The sequence below is a fragment of the Schistocerca gregaria genome, chromosome 1 (assembly GCF_023897955.1).
Source record: "Schistocerca gregaria isolate iqSchGreg1 chromosome 1, iqSchGreg1.2, whole genome shotgun sequence".
Classification (NCBI taxonomy): domain Eukaryota; kingdom Metazoa; phylum Arthropoda; class Insecta; order Orthoptera; family Acrididae; genus Schistocerca; species Schistocerca gregaria.
Window position 1 is genome coordinate 140,996,278 of NC_064920.1, and position 20,011 is coordinate 141,016,288.

At 42.9% G+C, this 20,011-nt stretch overlaps 1 protein-coding gene across 1 annotated transcript in view; it reads left to right on the top strand.

Moving 5' to 3' along the window:
- The window catches only part of LOC126334883 (odorant receptor Or2-like), a 105,720-nt gene that overhangs the window by 16,349 nt on the left and 69,360 nt on the right, over positions 1-20,011 (top strand). Inside the window, exon 2 of the mRNA XM_049997585.1 lies at positions 6,287-6,439. Coding sequence (XP_049853542.1) covers positions 6,287-6,439 — 153 coding nt within the window. The remainder of the gene's footprint in view (positions 1-6,286; positions 6,440-20,011) is intronic.

Below are 20,011 nucleotides of genomic sequence, written 5' to 3' on the forward strand. Positions count from 1 at the left end.
ACATCGTGCAGCCCGCCTCCAGTGGTGTCGCGACAGGCGTGAATGGAGGGACGAATGGAGACGTGTCATCTTCAGCGATGAGAGTCGCTTCTGCCTTGGTGTCAATGATGGTCGTATGCGTGTTTGGCGCCGTGCAGGTGACCGCCACAATCAGGACTGCATACGACCGAGGCACACAAGGCCAACACCCGGCATCATGGTGTGGGGAGCGATCTCCTACACTGGCCGTACACTTCTGGTGATCGTCGAGGGGACACTAAATACTGCACGATACATCCAAACCGTCATCGAACCCATCGTCCTACCATTCCTAGATCGGCAAGGGAACTTGCTGTTCCAACAGGACAATGCACGTCCGCATGTATCCCGTGCCACCCAATGTGCTCTAGAAGGTGTAAGTCAACTACCCTGGCCAGCAAGATCTCCGGATCTGTCCCCCATTGAGCATGTTTGGGACTGGATGAAGCGTCGTCTCACGCGGTCTGCACGTACAGCACGAACGCTGGTCCATCTGGGGCGCCAGGTGGAAATGGCATGGCAAGCCGTTCCACAGGACTACATCCAGCATCTCTACGATCGTCTCCATGGGAGAATAGCAGCCTGCATTGCTGCGAAAATACACTGTACTAGTGCCGACATTGTGCATGCTCTGTTGCCTGTGTCTATGTGCCTGTGGTTCTGTCAGTGTGATCATGTGATGTATCTGACCCCAGGAATGTGTCAATAAAGTTTCCCCTTCCTGGGACAATGAATTCACGGTGTTCTTATTTTAATTTCCAGGAGTGTATGTGTACAAATATGTGTGAAATATGTTAAATGTATGTGTATTATATTTGACAAGCGTGTATATAGGTAAAGTCATGGAATACAAAGCTCATCCTAAACCCCTGAAACGATTTCAACCAAATTTGGTTCAAGTATTAGTTATAATCTAGAAAGAAATACTGTGGGAGGCAATATCCAGCAACTTCCTATATTGGTGACCGTGACAACATGTAGAGAGAAGGGGAGAGGAGGAGATGGACAGACAGCGAGAGGGAAGGAAGCTATGGGTACAGATAGGGGAAAAGAGGAAATGGACAGAGGGAGGGGAAATGGAAATGGACAGAGATAGGGGTGAAGAAGCAGTGGACAGAGAAAGGAAAAATGCGGAGGGTGAGATGGAAATGGACAGAGAGAGGGTTGAAGAAGCAGTGGACAGAGAAAGGAAAAAAGGGGAGGGTGAGATGGAAATGGACAGAGAGATGGCTGAGGAAGCAGTGGACAGAGAAAGGAAAAAAAGGGGAGGGGGAGATGGAAATGGACAGAGAGAGGGGTGAGGAAGTAGTGGACAGAGAAAGGAAAAAAGGGGAAGGTGAGATGGAAATGGACAGAGAGAGGGCTGAGGAATCTGTGGACAGAGAAAGGAGAAAAGGGGAGGGGGAGATGGAAATGGACAGAGAGTGGGGTGAGGAAGCAGTGGACAGAGAAACGAAAAAAGGAGAGGGGGAGATGGAAATGGACAGAGAGAGTGGTGAGGAAGCAGTGGACAGAGAAAGGAAAAAAGGGGAGGGGGAATGGAAATGGACAGAGAGAGGGCTGAGGAAGCAGTGGACAGAGAAAGAAAAAAAGGGGAGGGGGAGATGGACAGAGAGAGAGGGGTGAGGAAGCAATGGACAGAGAAAGGAAAAAAGGATGGAAAAGGTGATGCACAAAGAGCGTGGTGTAGAGGCGATCAGATTAGAGAGTGGATGTGGAGATGAACTGAGGGGACAGGAGCAAACTGACAGATATGAGGAAGAGGAGATGGAGAGGGGTTGGAGGAGATGGACAGAGAGAGGGGGAGGAGTGGATGGACTAATAGAAAATTGGAATAAATACATAACCGACAATGCCGGGTGTTATTAAAAATGTCTCCGAGAACCGAGGGCAGCACGAGTACGCAATTCAGGCCGCCTGCAACAACTCCTGTAGGTGGTAAAAACTGTAGTGAAAGACTGACGTTGGAATAGATCCAATAAACAATTGAGAACGTTGGGTGCAAATGTCACTCTGAGGCGGAGAACATGGCACAGGAGAGAACTTCGTAGCGGGCATGACCAGACCAGTCGACAAAAAAAAAAAAAAAAAAAAAAAAAAAAAAAAACACGGAGGCTTACCGACAGTCGTTTTTCCCACTTACTATTCGTGAATATAATGGGTAAAGATGTAACGGATTGGTACGAGAAGTTCGCAAACCTCTTGTCGACCCCTGTTCAGTAGTCTGGGTACGTTGACATTGGCCTCTCAGTATATATATATTCTCTACTGTCGTTTGTTGTTTCCAATATCAGCCTATTCCTAAGAATTAGCAGCTTTCTCGCAGTTAATACCCGGCAGAAATTCAACCTGCATTTGGATAGCACTTCCTTAACTCTTGTGCAGAAAGGCTCGCAGTACACTGCTGCAACCATTTTCAATAAGGTACCACATGAATTCAAAAATCTTCGCAGTAATCGACAGGCTTTCAAATCTAAACTGAAGACTTTCCTCATGGGTCACTCTGAAACATCCCCTTAGAAAAATTAGTGAATTACTGTGCTGATAAACCTCTTACGTTATTTAATTTCATACAGCTGAGCAGAACTGAACGTACTCAGACATTTCACTCTTTACTTATTCTGATCAACACTAAACTGACACACAATATTTTTTAGCGCAACGCAATCTGACTTCCATAATCCCTACAAAAGAATGGCCCTGACTAACATTAACCTATACATTTCACGAATCACTTACCTCACAAAAATCTTCGTTACTCAAACTACTGCAACACAGCAAGCGCCAATACTGCCAGCTAAATAAAAGAGTCTAACTACTGAAGGCACTAACTACTAATAGGCACAGTTAACAAATGAAAGATTTTGACAGAGAATAAAGAATGTCCAGATCGTCCGCTCTCTCTCCCCACATCCACCACTGCTGGCGGATCACCTCCAACTGCGCAACGCTACGCGCTGTTAACATCCAACTGCCCAACACTACAATAGCAAATATTCCAACAATGCAAACCAGCCACAGTCTGCTCACAGCACAGCCAGTGATTTTCATATAGAGCGCTACGTGGCGTTACCAACATAAAAACCTAAACAGCCTACTTACAACTCCTTCTATTCTGTTAAAGAGTTCCTTGAAAACTTAAGCCGATTCTTATGTTACATTGCTGAGTGCGTTTACTTAAACTTATGGCTTGTCTTTTTTTGGGTTCATAAACTGGTAGAAGCCGACCTCGTGGAAGATCAGTTTGGATTCTGTACAAATATTGTAACACGTAAGGCAATACTGACCCTACGACTTATAAGTCTTAATCTTATAGATTAATGAAAGGCAAACCTACGTGTCTAGCATTTGTAGACTTAGAGAAAGCTTTTTACAATCTTGACTGGAATACTCTCTTTCAAATTCTGAAGGTGGCAGGGGTAAAATACAGGGAGCCAAAGGCTATTTACAATTTGTACAGAAACCAGATGGCAGTTATAAGAGTCGTGGGACATGAAAGGGAAGCAGTGGTTGGGAAGGGAGTGAGAAAGGGTTTTAGCCTCTCCCCGAAGTTATTCAAACCGTATATTGAGCAAGCAGTAAAGGAGTAGGCATTAAAATCCATGGAGAAGAAATAAAAACTTTGAGGTTCGCCGATGACATTGTAATTCTGTCAGAGACAGCAAAGGACTTGGAAGAGCAGTCGAACGGAATGGACAGTGTCTTGAAAGGAGGATATAAGATGAACATCAACAAAACAAAACGAGGATATTGGAAGGTAGTCGAATTAAGTCGGGTGATGCTCAGGGAATTAGATTAGGAAATGAGACACTTAAAGTAGTAGAGGAGGTTTGCTATTTGGGGAGCAAAATAACTGATGACGGTCGAAGTAAAGAGGATATAAAATGTAGCCTGGTAATGGCAAGGAAAGCGTTTCTGAAGAAGAAAAATTTGTTAACATCGAATATAGATTTAAGTGTCAGGAAGTCGTTTCTGAAAGTATTTGTATGGAGCATAGCCATGTATGGAAGTGAAACATGGACGATAACTAGTTTGGACAAGAAGAGAATAGAAGCTTTCGAAATCTGGTGCTACAGAAGAATGCTGAAGATTAGAGGGGTAGATCATATAACTAATGAGGAGGTATTGAATAGGATTGGGGAGAAGAGAAGTTTGTGGAACAACTTGACTAGAAGAAGGGATCGGTTGGTAGGACAGGTTCTGAGGCATCAAGGGATCACCAATTTGGTATTGGTGGGCAGCGTGAGGGATAAAAATCGTAGAGGGAGACCGAGAGATGAATACACTAAACAGATACAGAAGGATGTAGGTTGCAGCAGGTACTGGGAGATGAAGAAACTTGCACAGGAAAGAGTAGCATGGAGAGCTGCAGCAAACCAGTCTCAGGTCTGAAGACCACAACAACAACAACAATAACAACAACAAACAATTTATTTTATCTGCTATTACTTTTTTGTTGTGATTTCATGTACTGACACGCTCCGTGACCTTGGAGATTTGCTCCTCAATTTGCTCCTACGGAACTAGACGTGTAAATAAATAAATAACAAGTAGTACCCTATAGAAAGTACACAGGGTGTTACAAAAAGGTGCGGCCAAACATTCAGAAAACATGCCTCACACACAAATAAAGAAAATATGTTATGTGGACATGTGTCCGGAAACGCTTAATTTCCATGTTAGAGCTCATTTTAGTTTCGTCAGTATGTACTGTACTTCCTCGATTCACCGCCAGTTGGCCCGATTGAAGGAAGGTAGTGTTGACTTCGGTGCTTTTGTTGACATGTGACTCATTGCTCTACAGTACTAGCATCAAGCACATCAGTAGGTAGCATCAACAGGTTAGTGTTCATCAATAACGTGGTTTTGCAGTCAGTGCAATGTTTACAAATGCGGAGTTGGCAGATGCCCATTTGATGTTCGGATTAGCACGGGGCAATAGCCGTGGCACGGCACGTTTGTATCGAGACAGATTTCCAGAACGAAGGTGTCCCGACAGGAAGACGTTCGAAGCAATTGATCGGCGTCTTAAGGAGCACGGAACATTCCAGCGTACGACTCGCGACTGGGGAAGACCTAGGACGACGAGGACACCTGCAATGGACGAGGCAATTCTTCGTGCAGTTGACGATAACCCCAATGTCAGCGTCAGAGAAGTTGTTGCTGTACGAGGTAACGTTGACCACGTCACTGTATGGAGAGTGCTACGGGAGAACCAGTTGTTTCCGTACCATGTACAGCGCGTGCAGGCACTATCAGCAGCTGATTGGCCTCCACGGGTACACTTCTTCGAATGGTTCACCCAACAATGTGTCAATCCTCATTTCAGTGCAAATGTTCTCTTTACGGATGACGCTCCATTCCAACGTGATCAAATTGTAAATTTTCACAATCAACATGTGTGGGCTGACGAGAATCCGCACGCAATTGTGCAATCACGTCATCAACACAGATTTTCTGTGAACGTTTGGGCAGGCATTGTTGGTGATGTCTCGATGGGGCCCCATGTTCTTCCACCTACGCTCAATGGAGCACGTTATCATGATTTCCATCGGGATACTCAACCTGTGCTGCTAGAGCATGTGCCTTTACAAGTACGACACAACATGTGGTTCATGCACGATGGAGCTCCTTCACATTTCAGTCGAAGTGTTCGTACGCTTCTCAACAACAGATTCGGTGACCGATGGATTGGTAGAGGCGGACCAATTCCATGGCCTCCACGCTCTCCTGACCTCAACCCTCTTGACTTTCATTTATGGGGGCATTTGAAAGCTCTTGTCTACGCAACCCCGGTACCAAATGTAGAGACTCGTCGTGCTCGTATTGTGGACGGCTGTGATACAACACGACATTCTCCAGGGCTGCATCAGGGATTCCATGCGACGGAGGGTGGATGCATGTATCCTCGCTAACCGAGGACATTTTGAATATTTCCTGTAACAAAGTGAAGTCACGCTGGTACGTTCTTTTGCTATGTGTTATCATTCCATGATTAATGTGATGTGAAGAGAAGTAATAAACTGAGCTCTAACATGGAAAGTAAGCGTTTCCGGACACATGTCCATATAACATATTTTCTTTCTTTGTGTGTGAGGAGTGTTTCCTGAAAGTTTGGCCGTACCTTCTTGTAACACCCTGCAGATGTATATGTAACGAGTATGTGGAAGATACGTTGATACGCACATGCTATATTCTTAGCGAGTAGAGTAGAGATAAGAATGACCGAGAGTGCTGGGACGGCCAGTGACAGCGGCGCCGTTTGCAGGTGGTGTCGTACGTGGTGGACCGCGGCAGCTTCAACGCTCTGCTGGTGCGGCTGGCGGCCGCTCGCCGAGCACACGCCGACCCCGGCGGCCGCAACGCCGCCACGCGCGCCCGCAGGCTCGCCTTCGGCACCGCGCTCTACAGGTTCACACAGGTGCGCGGCACTCCTCAGGATGAAAGCTCGCACACTTCACAGTCCCTTGCACATTTACAGCTATGCTTCGGCCAGAGCGACCTTCGTAAATTGCCTAATTTGCACCGAGTAAGATTAATGAGCGTACAGAAACTGGCAAAGAATTGTTCCATTAAGTTTCGGGTGTGCAGCCGCAAGAAATCTCCTTCTTCTTCTAATGTTTCGGCTGTATAACGTTCAGCCATCTTCAGAGCGAGCCGCAAGACTGCCGCTCCAGTGCTCGCTTCGTCCCTTCATACTCGAGTACCGCCCGACTGCGCATGCGGCCACAGATGCAAATGCGCCAGAGACGTTGGTTGGCGACAGAGACGTGCATAATGCGCGAGTTGTATCTACGACTCCGCAGTTGATCTCCGTTGGCATATCGATATATCGTTGTTAGCTGCACTGTGACGACGTCTTTCCCAGTTTATTACAGCAAGTGCAGGATTCCATGATTTATCAAGATTAAAGCCACTATCTCTATTAATTAAATTCGTCGTCAAGCGAATTTCAATTGCCTCCTTCACTATCGAGTGCGAAAAGGATGATGTAGTTGCCCAAATTTCAACGTTGTCATACAACATACGGTGACCATTATAAATACAGTGCTCTGCCACTGCCGACTTGTTAGGTTGTAAAAATCGTGTGTACCTCCGGCGTTCTGTACATCTTTCTTGGACAGTACGAGTTGTTTGTCCGATGTAAGAAAGGCCACATTCACATGGGATTTTGTAAACTCCATATTTTTGGAGCAGAAAATCATCTTTGACGGAGCCCACGAGTGCAGCTGTGTTGGGTGGAGGACGAAACAATTATACGAACAAAAGTCGCGGGATACCTAGTAATGTCACCCTTTTACCGGCTTAGTGCAGCAGCTCGACATGGCAAGGACTCAACAAGTCGTCGCGAGTCCCCTGCAGAAACACTCAACCGTCCTGCCACTACTGCCGTCCAGAATTGCGAATGTGTTGCCGGTGCAGGTTTCTGTGCACAAACTGACCTCTCGACTATGTACCATAACTGTTCGATGGGATTCATGTCGGGCGATCAGGGTGGCCATATCATTCGCTCTAATTGTCCAGAATGTTCTCCAAATCAATGTGAACAACTGTGTAACACCTACAGCGCCTCTAGGTGTTGAAACACAAAACAGCTCCCAAATTAGCTCCCATGTCTTTAAAATATCAATTCACAAAATGACCCAAGTCCCTCCACAAGCACTAATTACGAAAAATGAATAAAAAAACAAATAGACGGAAATATCTAGTAGAGAAACCAAAAGAAAAAAAATGATTCAAATGGCTCTGAGCACTATGGAACTTAACGTCTATGGTCATCAGTCCCCTAGAACTTAGAACTACTTAAACCTAACTAACCTAAGGACATCACACACATGCATGCCCGAGGCAGGATACGAACATGCGACCGTAGCGGACACACGGTTCAAAACTGAAACGTCTGGAACCGCACGGCCACACTGGCCGGCAAGAAAAGAAAAGGAAAATTTAATTATAAGTTTTAGAAACATGAGAAAAGGGAAAAACGGTAGAAAATATTAAAATATTAGTTATTCCAATACGTAAGAAAATCAGTATTATAGTTATAGAACGTAGGGCTTGGACACTAAAGATAGTGCTTATTAAAGTATAAATAGCCATACGTTGTAATTACGATACTCCAGTCTCTAGTCTGTTCTAGTTCGGAAGTTATTTAGGACGTACAGCTCTAGAGAACAACAACTCGGACTTCATTAAACGGGGATCAAGAATATATCGTGACCAGATTGTTTTTGAGGATTGTCAATTCAAGACTTTAATTTGGACATTTATCAGATTAGATAAACGGGAAAAAATAATCTCTTTGGCTTTAACGTCAGTTCGTGTGAATATTTAAACGCTTTACTGAATTGAGAATTTTAACCGGATCCGGACTTTGCATTGTGATAGTGGTAAACTTTAACTTCACGCGACTAGTGATCATAGTTAATGACAGTTTGCGGATATTAAAGAGAAATAACTTATTTACCGGGAGTGACAGGATATTATCTAACATCTCTGATGCTATCGGGAATCCTACTTAGACATCTAATTAAAGAACTTCTTTGAATGAGATCGTATGAGTGAACCTATTTATTAATAATCCTTGTCAATAAAATGACGTTGTTAATTTGAAACATAATACAAGTCTTGAACGTTAATTTAACTTAGACTAATAAACGTTAAGGTTACGTGATCTATGCCAAGAACAAACTAGCGATTCGTAACTAAAACAATTGAACAAAAGGTTAAAGTATCGTCGTCTGTAAAAATTAGTAGTAAAGCTACTAAAGATTTTTTCTCTCGGAGTTGGCAAGACTATACATGTAGTGACCCACGCTTAACATTGGGTTTTAAAAGTAATCAAACTGATACTTAGCCGGGACAATATTAAATAAAAGTAAAACCCTTGAATGACAGTCAAAGTGTAAAAAATTAAATCAAACTTTCACCTATTAGGCGAAAAAGTGAAAACAGAAACAGGTCTGCTACAACTGTCATCCATAAAAAGTCCATAGTTGTTTGGGAACATGAAGTCCATTAATGGTTGCAGATGTTCTACCAGTAACCGAACACAACCATTTCCAGTCAATAATCGGTTCAGTTGAACCAAAGGACTCAGTCCATTCCATATAAACACAGTCCACACCATTATTGAGCTACCAACAGCTTGCACACTGCGTCGTTGACAATTTGTGTCCATGGCTTCGTGGGACCTGCGCCACTCTCGAACCTTATCATCAGCTCTAGGCAACTAACGTCGGGACTCATCTGACCAGGCCAGTCGTTTAGGGTCCAACCGACATGGTCACGAGCCCAGGCGAGGCTTTGCACGCGAATGGCGATGTCGTGCTGTTAGAACAAGCACCCGCGTCCGTCATCTGCTGCCGCAGCCGATTAATACCAGATTTCCCCGCACTATCCTAATAAATACGTTTGTCCTACGTCTCACAATGGTTTCCACAGTTACCTAATACAGCGTTGTTGGCACGGTTGTCTACGCTAACGCCGCTGCTCTCGATCGTTAAGTGAAGGCCGTCGGCCACTGCGTTGTCCGTGGTGAGGCGCAATGCTTGAAATTTGGTATTCTCGGCGCAGTCTTTACATTGTGGACTTCAAAAACACTGAATTCCCTAACTATTTCTGAAATGGAATGTCCCATGAGCTCCAACTACCATTCCGCGTTAAAAGTCTGTTAATTCCCGTCGTGTGGACGTAATCACGCAGGAAACTTTTCACGTCAATTACCTGAGTATAAATGACAGCCAATGAATTGCCTTTCATACCTTGTGTACGCAATACTGGCGCCATCTGTATGTGTGCATATCACTACCCATGACTTCTGTTGCCTCAATGTAAATGCATATGAGATGGAAGATATGAAACTACATGATGAAACAGGAATTTCCCATAAAATTACTTCTACAGAAATAACTGAGTTCACACAAAAAATTATTAATAAAATAACTGTTCTTTCCAATTAAAGCAGAATTTGATCCAAAAACATACGGAAGAGGGGGAAACTTGACACGTTTCTAATTACATGACATAGTACATAATGTTAGAACAAGTAAAAAACATAAAATTTTGACTGTTCCCAGAATTCACTGAGACTGAAAGTAGCAAGTAAGCAAGGCTATACAATGGACGTTAAATATCATAGTAAGACGAATTCTATTACGTAGACAAACCTCACCCAACACTCATTTGTCAGATTTAAAACTTTCATGCTGTCTAAATGCTTCTTCAATGAAAATCCATTCACTCGTTCCTGATCTGTCGAGGTCAACTGGCTTCATGGCGAACGATACATGACGCTCGTAATTCATAGCACATTGCATTAAAAAAACTCGTAATTCGGAGGGCAGTATGGGTAAACGTGCAAAAGAATGAAGTAACACTCGCAAACACTACCAGAACACTGTTAGGCTATATGTAGTGCAAGATGGAGAAAACAACAAATAAAAAAAATTATATCTATTTAAATGATTGTGTAGATCAACGCTACAGGACTAAAAACGAGTTCAAAAGGCATAGTTTTCTCAAAATCATAACATTTTGATAGAAAAGAGAATTTAATAAAATAAATAAATTTCACTTAATGTTTTCTAATTACTGAAAGTATCATATGATATGCCTTGGATTTAAGATACGTGAGATTGGCAACAACAACAACGAGTCATAAAAGCAACTTCTGCCAAAAAATTGTTTGTTTATTACTTAAGACGATGAGCCGCCTTGTAAGGCGACAGGCAAATCCAACACCGTCCATGAAAACCCTGACATGATAAGCAAATCCAGTAGTATGTCACATAGCTCCGAATAAATCGTTACATTAAATTAACCAAAGTAATACGAGTAACGAGTGAGCAAATGGAATACCACAGACTAACACAAGAATGCCTAAATGCATGTCGTACCTTCCCACCATGAGACCGACGGAGTTCCGAGGGGAGAAACGAGAACAGAAGCCGAGAACAGAACCGTGTTAAGCTAGAAGGCCCTACGATAAGGAACGGACTGGACACCCACGTCGCCAGCTATCCACTAGGGCACACCACCCGCAAGTTTTAGTGAGAGACTTTTTCGCGTCTCTGTTACGTCAAGGACCACCCCGCAGCCCATGTTAAAAGCTAGAGCCCTCCAGAAAAACAATATAGATCTTACGATAACACAAAAAGGGCCACACCACCCGCAAGTTTTAGCGTGAGACTTTTTCGCGTCTCTGTTACGTTAGGACCACCCCCCAGCCCATGTTAAAAGATAGAGCCCTCCAGAAGAACAGTATAGACCTTACGATAACGCTAAACGGACCACACCAGTTGCAGGTTTTAGCGTGAGACTTTCTCGCGTCTCTGTTACGTTGCAAACTTTAAAAACATTGCCCCACCACGAAAAGTATAAGGTTTCTCATTGGATAGACAGAATTTTTGTAGGCAGAGCTTAAGGTTAACACTGAGACCCTGATTGGTCAGATGAAAACATAGCCAGATAGTTTTTTTTTAAACCAACTTCGGTAAATTGTAGTAAGGAGAAGTTAGGAGTGAGTTAGTTCCGAGACGGCGAGATGGATGGCTGCAGCGGCGGCCGCTACCGCCCTGACGCTGCCTAAACGCCGACAAGGTAATGAACGCACGCTATGCCGCATATTTGAGCGCATAAGGCTTCACTCAGAACTGCAGAAGTCTCATTTGTTACACCCCTTTTTTGCGTAATACTAGTGTCGATCGTCAATTAAAGCTCATGGCGTTCACATTTGCCACTTGAAGTAAAAGTCTGAAACGCGATGATTTTTCTCTTATATAGTTACTGAAAAGCCACATCAGCAACTGTAATTTACGACAAGTTAGATAAGTAATCAAAGATGATTTAGGGTCACTGTAGACCATTTTGATAGTTTACTCTTTTGTGAAACTTAATTTAAACCTAGATTATAGATGTGATATGGCATAGGTCATCCTTCGATCCATTGTAGAACTTGGAAACCCACTCAGGGAATATTCGTTCACATTTTTGTTGAGCGCAGTTTTTTTTACCATCCTGTATTAAAACACTTCCTTTTATGAATAGTGCAATTTATAAACAATTTTTTTGTAAGTAGAATAAAATTTCCAATGGTAAACTTAACTGCTTTTTCGACGTTATTTTACCAGCTAACTAAAAATAGAAAAGCCTTGAACCCCTTCCACTAAATTTAGTTAGTATTAAGATTCTTTTACAGGGAGTGCAGTGGAGCTGACGCTGAAATCATTAAGTATGTGGTTATATCATCGCTAGTCTCACTGAACTCTTCTGAATTCTACATGTCATGTGTGGTCTGGCGTCTCCTTACCAGCAACAGGTCCCAGGTTCAAACTAGTCAATTCCCTAAAAAACACGCTCAGAGCGTCGTTGCGCGAAAGTGGTAGGGAGACACGATATAGAACAAACAGACACCACCATGAATGATTAGAGTCTAACACTGATAATATCCAATGAAGAAACACTTAGCTGTGAGAAATAGCAGCCCCTCATCCCACGCCGTCTGTGAACCGTTTTAGTGTAACCCGTATGAAATCCAGCTCCTGGAATTGTCATCCACCTGTATAGCAATGCAGTAGAAACTGCCCTTCCCTCGTTGTTTGGAATATCTGTAGCCGGCGATGTAGAGCAAACGTGCTTCCCCGAGAAAAACGTGATGTTTAGCAACGTTACTGCTCTTATTGAACACTTCTCACCACTCTTCGAATCTAATAATTTTATATTGTAACAAATAAGCCCTCGGTCACAAATATTAAGTCAAAATTGACCTGGTTTCGACGCTGCTATGAGCGTCGTCTTCAGAATTAGACTAACTGTACTAAAACATTAGGTATATAGTACATTAATAAAATTAAAGTTTGTACTGACTCGAAAAGATGCAGTACTTACAAGTCACATATTAAAAAAGATCTAAGCTGGAAAGGCGACGTCATGAACACTTGTGAGATGGCGAGCCGCTAAGGGCTGCTCGTACTGTGAACAAGGGTTGCAACAAGACTTGTTGCAATCCCTTTGATGCGCACACCCATTCCTTGCCACACAGCGAAAACCGTCCACTCAGCCAACACGTTATTTCTCCACGCGCACATGGCAGTTCTGGTGCTTACTTTGTGAGATGATGGTCCACACGCATGAATTGTGTGTCTTCTAAGTTCAAAGTCTGCAGTGTGTATCGAAAGGTCCGTGTTGTACACCAAAAATACACTCTTAAATATATATGCTAGAAAGACGACATTCTCTCGCTCAAGCACGACAATAATCAGTCTCTGCTATACATATCCAAAGCTGGTTTTTGGTAGAATATTGCATAGATAACAATGTTTTAATATTTCCATCGAAATTACAATTTTACATTAATATACCATTTTATACACTTAGAAATATTTTAAGCACATAGCATAAGAATAACGGTTCCATAGACGGCACTTACAGAACGTATACAGAAAGGAACGAAAACGTGCACTGTTGCAATTCTCTTTGCTATGGAAAAAAAAGAAATATTACAGTAAAATGATCACAACCGCAAGAAGAAATTGACAGAGCTCTGAAAGACCTAAGTCGAAACTGGCACCTCCAGTAGGCGACAATCTTTCGTAGTAATTGAGATCCTTGGCAGAACCTCCGTACAAATCTATTCAACCTTGCACGCGAGATATGTTAGATCCTTGGCAGAACCTCCGTACAAAACCATTCAGCCTTGCATGCAAAATACATTAGACAGGCAAAACGCCTTCAAACGTCATAAAGAATATAACAAACCCAATCCCAAAGAAGCGATATTCTGACTGGTGTGAAAGTTAATTTAATACAACATGGTTGCAAAATAGTGACACATTATTTACAAAAGAATGAAAAAGCTGATAGAAGCCGGCCACGGTAAGATCAGATTAGGTCCCAGAGAAATATTCAAAAAGGTAGGAAGATTTTTCTGTTTAGCAAAAGTGACAAAAAGCAGATTACAAAGTACCTGACGGCTCAACACAAAAGTTTTGTCTCAAGTACAGATAGTGTTGAGGATCAGTGGACAAATTTCAAAAACATCGCACAATATGCGTTAGATGAGTATGTGCCAAGCAAGATCGTAAGAGATGGAAAAGAGCCACCGTGGTACAACAACTGAGTTAGAAAACTGCTGTGGAAGCAAAGGGAACTTCACAGCCAATATAAACATAGCCAAAGCCTTGCAGACAAACAAAAATTACGCGAAGCGAAATGTAGTGTGAGGAGGGCTATGCGAGAGGCGTTCAATGAATTCGAAAGTAAAGATCTATGTACTGACTTGGCAGAAAATCGTTAGAAATTTTGGTCTTATGTCAAAGCGGTAGGTGGATCAAAACAAAATGTCCAGACACTCTGTGACCAAAATGGTACTGAAACAGAGGATTACAGACTAATGGCCGAAATAGTAAATGTCTTTTTCCAAAGCCGTTTCACAGAGGAAGACTGCACTGTAGTTCCTTCTCTAGATTGTCGCACAGATGACAAAATGGTAGATATCGAAATAGACGACAGAGGGATAGAGAAACAATCAAAATCGCTCAAAAGAGGAAAGGCCGCTGGACCTGATAGGATACCAGTTCGATTTTACACAGAGTAAGCGAAGGAACTTGCCCCTCTTCTTGCAGCGGTGTACCGTAGGTCTCTAGAAGAGAGTAGCGTTCCAAAGGTTTGGAAAAGGGCACAGGACATCCCCGTTTTCAAGAAGAGACGTCGGACAGATGTGCAGAACTATAGACCTATATCTCTAACGTCGATCAGTTGTAGAATTTTGGAACACGTATTATGTTCGAGTATAATGACTTTTCTGGAGACTAGAAATCTACTCTGTAGGAATCAGCATGGGTTTCGAAACAGACGGTCGTGTGAAACCCAGCTCGCGCTATTCGTCCACGAGACTCAGAGGTCCATAGACACGGGTTCACAGGTAGATGCCGTGTTTCTTGACTCCCGCAAGGCGTTCGATACAGTTCCCCACAGTCGTAAGTAAGAGCATATGGACTATCAGACCAATTGTGTGATTGGATTGAAGAGTTCCTAGATAACAGAACGCAGCACGTCATTCTCAATGGAGAGAAGTCTTCCGAAGTAAGAGTGATTTCAGGTGTGCCGCAGGGGAGTGTCATAGGACCGTTGCTATTCACAATATACATAAATGACCTAGTGGATGACATCGGAAGTTCACTGAGGCTTTTTGCGGGTGATGCTGTGGTGTGTCGAGAGTTTGTAACAATGGAAAATTGTACTGAAATGCAGGAGGATCTGCAGCGAATTGACGCATGGTGCAGGGAATGGCAATTGCATCTCACTTTAGACAAGTGAAATGTGCTGCGAATACATAGAAAGATAGTTCCCTTAACATATAGCTACAAAACAGCAGGTAAGCAACTGGAAGCAGTTAATTCCATAAATTATCTGGGAGTACGCATTAGGAGTGATTTAAAATGGAATGATCATATAAAGTTGATCGTTGGTAAAGCATACGCCAGACTGAGATTCACTGGAAGAATCCTAAGGAAATGCAATCCGAAAACAAAGGAAGTAGGTTTCAGTACGCTTGTTCGCTCACTGCTTGAATACTGCTCAGCAGTGTGGGATCTGTACTAGATAGGGTTGATAGAAGAGATAGAGAAGATCCAACGGAGAGCAGCGCGCTTCGTTACAGGATCGTCTAGTAATAGCGAAAGCGTTACGGAGATGATAGATAAATTCCAGTGGAAGACTCTGCAGGAGAGACGCTCAGTAGCTCGGTACGGGCTTTTGTTAAAGTTTCGAGAACATACCTTCACCGAAGAGTCAAGCAATATACTGCTCCCTCCTACGTATGTCTCGCGAAGAGACCATAAGGATAAAATCAGAGAGATTAGATCCCACACAGAAGCATCCCGACAGTCCTTCTTTCCACGAACAATACGAGACTGGAATAGAAGGGAGAACCGATAGAGGTACTCAAGGTACCAACCGCGGAGTATGGATCTAGATGTAGATGTAGATACGCGAGGTAATACTGACCCTACCATGTATCTCTGAAGATGAGTTGAAGCAAGGCAAACCTTCATATGATGACAGGTCCACACTCTTTGAAATTCTGAAGGTAGCACGAATAAAATACTGAGTGAAATTTTATTTACAACTTGTACAGAAACCAGACTGCAGTTAGGAATCGTTGAGCACGAAGGGATGCAATAGTTGAGAAGGAAGTGAGACCAAGTTGTAGCTTCTCCCCAACGTTATACAGTCTGTACATTGAGCAAGCGGTAAAAGAAACCAAGAAAAAATTCGAAAGGGAATAAAGTTCTGGGAGAAGAAATACAAACTTTGAGGTTCACCGATGACATTCCAACACTGTCATAGACAGTTAAGGACTCACTAGATTAGTTAAATGGAATGGATATAGCCTTAGAATTAGATTATAAGATTAGAAAGTAGGGCAATGAAAGTAGTCGATTAGTTTTTTTTTCCTTTTGGATAGGAAAATAACCGTCGATGGCTGAAGTAGAGAAGATACAAAATACAGTCTGATAATAGAAAGAAAAGAGATTCTGAGAAAAAGATATTTGTTAAGATCGAATATAAATTTAAATGTTAGGAAGTGTTTTCTTAATGTATTTGTCTGAAGGAAATGAAACGAGGACGACAAGCAGTTTAGAGAAGAAGAGAATACGAGCTTCTGAAATGTGGTGTTACACAATACGTTGTAGCATAAGACACCGGCTCATCGAAAACTCACTATACGAGGTGCATTCACGTTCTAAGGCCTCCGATTTTTTTTCTAATTAACTACTCACCCGAAATCGATGAAACTGGCGTATTTATTCCACTATCCCATATTAACTTGACAATTTAATATGACACTTTCCACAACAATGATAAAAGCTGAGCACAACTGGCATCAGATCAAAAGACAGTAAATATATCTACTTCATCTAGTAACAAGCAAGCACTGTAAAAAATGTAAAATAACCACATTTGCTACAGCAGTACTTTAAAAGGTAAAAAGACAGTGTCTTTTTAAACAAAAATTAAATAGGGCAGTCAATAATGGAACATTAATTTAGCTTTATCGCCGCCTTTGATGCTTACTATTCTGTATTGGTTTAGTATCCACTTACTATTTGGCGTCTTCATAATGCTGTGTCCAGCGGGTCAGCTCCTCAGTAATTACATGCAGCTAAGCTTGTAGAAAGAAAGTTCATAAAAGAGTGGGATCTAAAATACTGACGTTGGTATTAAGGAATAATTCATTAAATCGAATTTCTGCATATTATGTACCCCGTTAGCTATTTTCTGAAATCATCGTAAGATACTGAAGTGAAACTACGTATCATCGCTGCATAGTTATGAGACGTTAAAAACGTCATCCCGAAATGTATTTGATTTTACTTATCCCGTTTTCCAAGATGGTGATGGCCTCCTGCGTATACACAGTCATGCTATTGGCAGCCATCTTTATTCCCGATGCTAACATCTGTCTAATCAGCATAGGCAGGATATTATGAGTTAAATATTCAGCCACAATTTGGCTGATAAGCCGAGAAGATTTCGTGAAAGCTACGAACAGAGGTTTATCTTTCCTCAACCAATCTTCTAAGATAAATCGCAGGATCAGTACTGCCTCAGATGTGCTCACATTTCTCCGAAACGCAAACTGATCTTCCCAAGATTGGCCTCTACTAATTTATCGATTCACCTGTAAGTAATTTGGGTCAGTGTCTCGCAACTACGGCCTATTAACCTGACAGTTCATACACATCTGTCAGAATCTGCCTTTCTGGAAATGGAATTATTACATGCTTGAAGTCTGAGGGTATTTCGGGAGTCTCATATATCTTGCACACCAAGTGGAATAGTTCTATCATGGGTAGCTCTGCGAAGGATCAGTGACTCTGAAAGAATGTCATCTGCTTTAAGGGCCTTCATTTCTTTTCAGTGTTATGTCAAATTCTTCTCGCAGTACAATATCTCCCATGTTTTCCTTGCTCTTCACTTTCCACAATGTTCATATACACTGAAGCGGCAAAGAAACTGGTATAGGCTTGCGCATTCGAATACAAATGGTTCAAATGGCTCTGAGCACTATGAGACTTAACATCTGAGGTCATCAGTCCCCTAGAACTTGGAACTACTTAAACCTAACTAACCTAAGGACATCACACACATCCATGCCCGAGGCAGGATTCGAACCTGCGACCGTAGCGGTCACGCGGTTCCAGACTTAAGCGCCTAGAACCGCTCGGCCACATCGGCCGGTTCCTCATTCAGGTCCATTACATTTCGTTAGAACCTTACGTTACCAGTAGGACTAGCAACGAATACAGAGATATGTAAACAGGCAGAATACGGCGCTGCGGTCGGCAGCGCCTATGTAAGATAACAAGTGTGTGGCGCATTTATTAGGTCGGTTACTGCTGCTACAGTGGCAGGTTATCAAAATTTAAGTGAGTTTGAACGTGGTGTTATAGTCGGCGCACGAGAGATGGGACACGGCATCTCCGAGGTAGTGATGAAGCGGGGATTTTCCCATAAGACCATTCCACGAATATACCGTGAATATCAGGAATCAGGTAAAACATGAAATCTCCGACAACACTGCCGGCGGAAAAAGATCCTGCAAGAACGGGACCGACGACGACCCAAGAGAATCGTTCAACGGAAGTGCAACCCTCCAGCAAACTGCTACAGATTTCAATGATCGGCCATCAACAAGTGTCAACGTGCGAACCATTCAACGAAACATCAGCAATATGGGCTTTCTAAGTCGAAAACCCACTCCTGTACCTTTGACGACTGCGCGACACAAAGCATTACACCTCGCCTGGGCCCGTCACCACATACATTGGAACATGTTGCCTCGTCGGACGAATCTCGTTTCAAATTGTATCGAGCGGTTGGACGTGTACGGGTATGGAGACAACCTCATGAATCCATGGACCCTGCATGCCTGTAGAGGACTGTTCAAGCTGGTGGAGGCTCTGTAATGGTGTGGAGCGTGTCCAGCTGGAGTGATATGGGACCCCTGATACGTCTACATATGACTCTGACAGGTGACACGTACGTAAGCGTCTTGTCTGATCCATTCACGTGCGTTGTACATTCCAACGGACGTGGGCAATTCCAGCAGGACAGTGCGACACCCCACACTTCCAGGACTGCTGCAGAGTGGCTCCAGCAACACTCTTCTGCTGGCCACCAAGCTCCCCAGTGATGAACATTATCGAGCATATCTGGTATGCCTTGCAACATGCTGCTCAGAAGAGATGTCCAACTCCTCGTTTTCTTACGGATTTATGGGCAGCCCTGCAGGATTCATGGTTTCAGTTCCCCCCAGCACTACGTCAGACATTAGTCGAGCCCATGTCACGTCGTCTTGCGGCACTTCTGCGTGCTCGCGCGGGCCTAACACGATATTAGGTAGGTGTACAAGTTTCTTTAGCTGGTCAGTGTAGCTGCTTCTCTTTTGTCCTAAGGTCCCTTTGATTTTTCTATAGGCGTCATCTATGTCTCCCCTAGTCACACACGTCACCACGCCTCGCACTTGTCCCCATATAATGCCTACTTAGCCAGTTTGCACTTAAGCTCAATCTTATTTTTAGACGTCTGTTTTCTCTTCCGTTGCTTCATTTACTGTATTTTTACATTGTCTTCTATCGCCAATTAAATTCAATATCTCGTGGGTTATCCAAGGATTTCTACTCGGGCTTGTCTCTTTGCCTATTTGACTCTTTGCTGTATTGGCTATTTTGTTTATCCAATCTATCCATTCGCTTTCTGCTGTGTTTCTTTACCCTCTTTCCATCAATCGTTGCTTCCTTTGAAGCACTCAATAATCTCTGGTTCTTCCAATTTATCCAGGTCTCATCCTCTTAATTTGTTGCCTTTCTCTAATTTCTTCAGTCTTAATCTGCAGTTCGTAATCAATAAATTATGGTCAGAGCACACATCTGCCCCCGAAAATGTTTTTTTAGTTTAAAATCTGCCTTACCATTATAGAATTAAT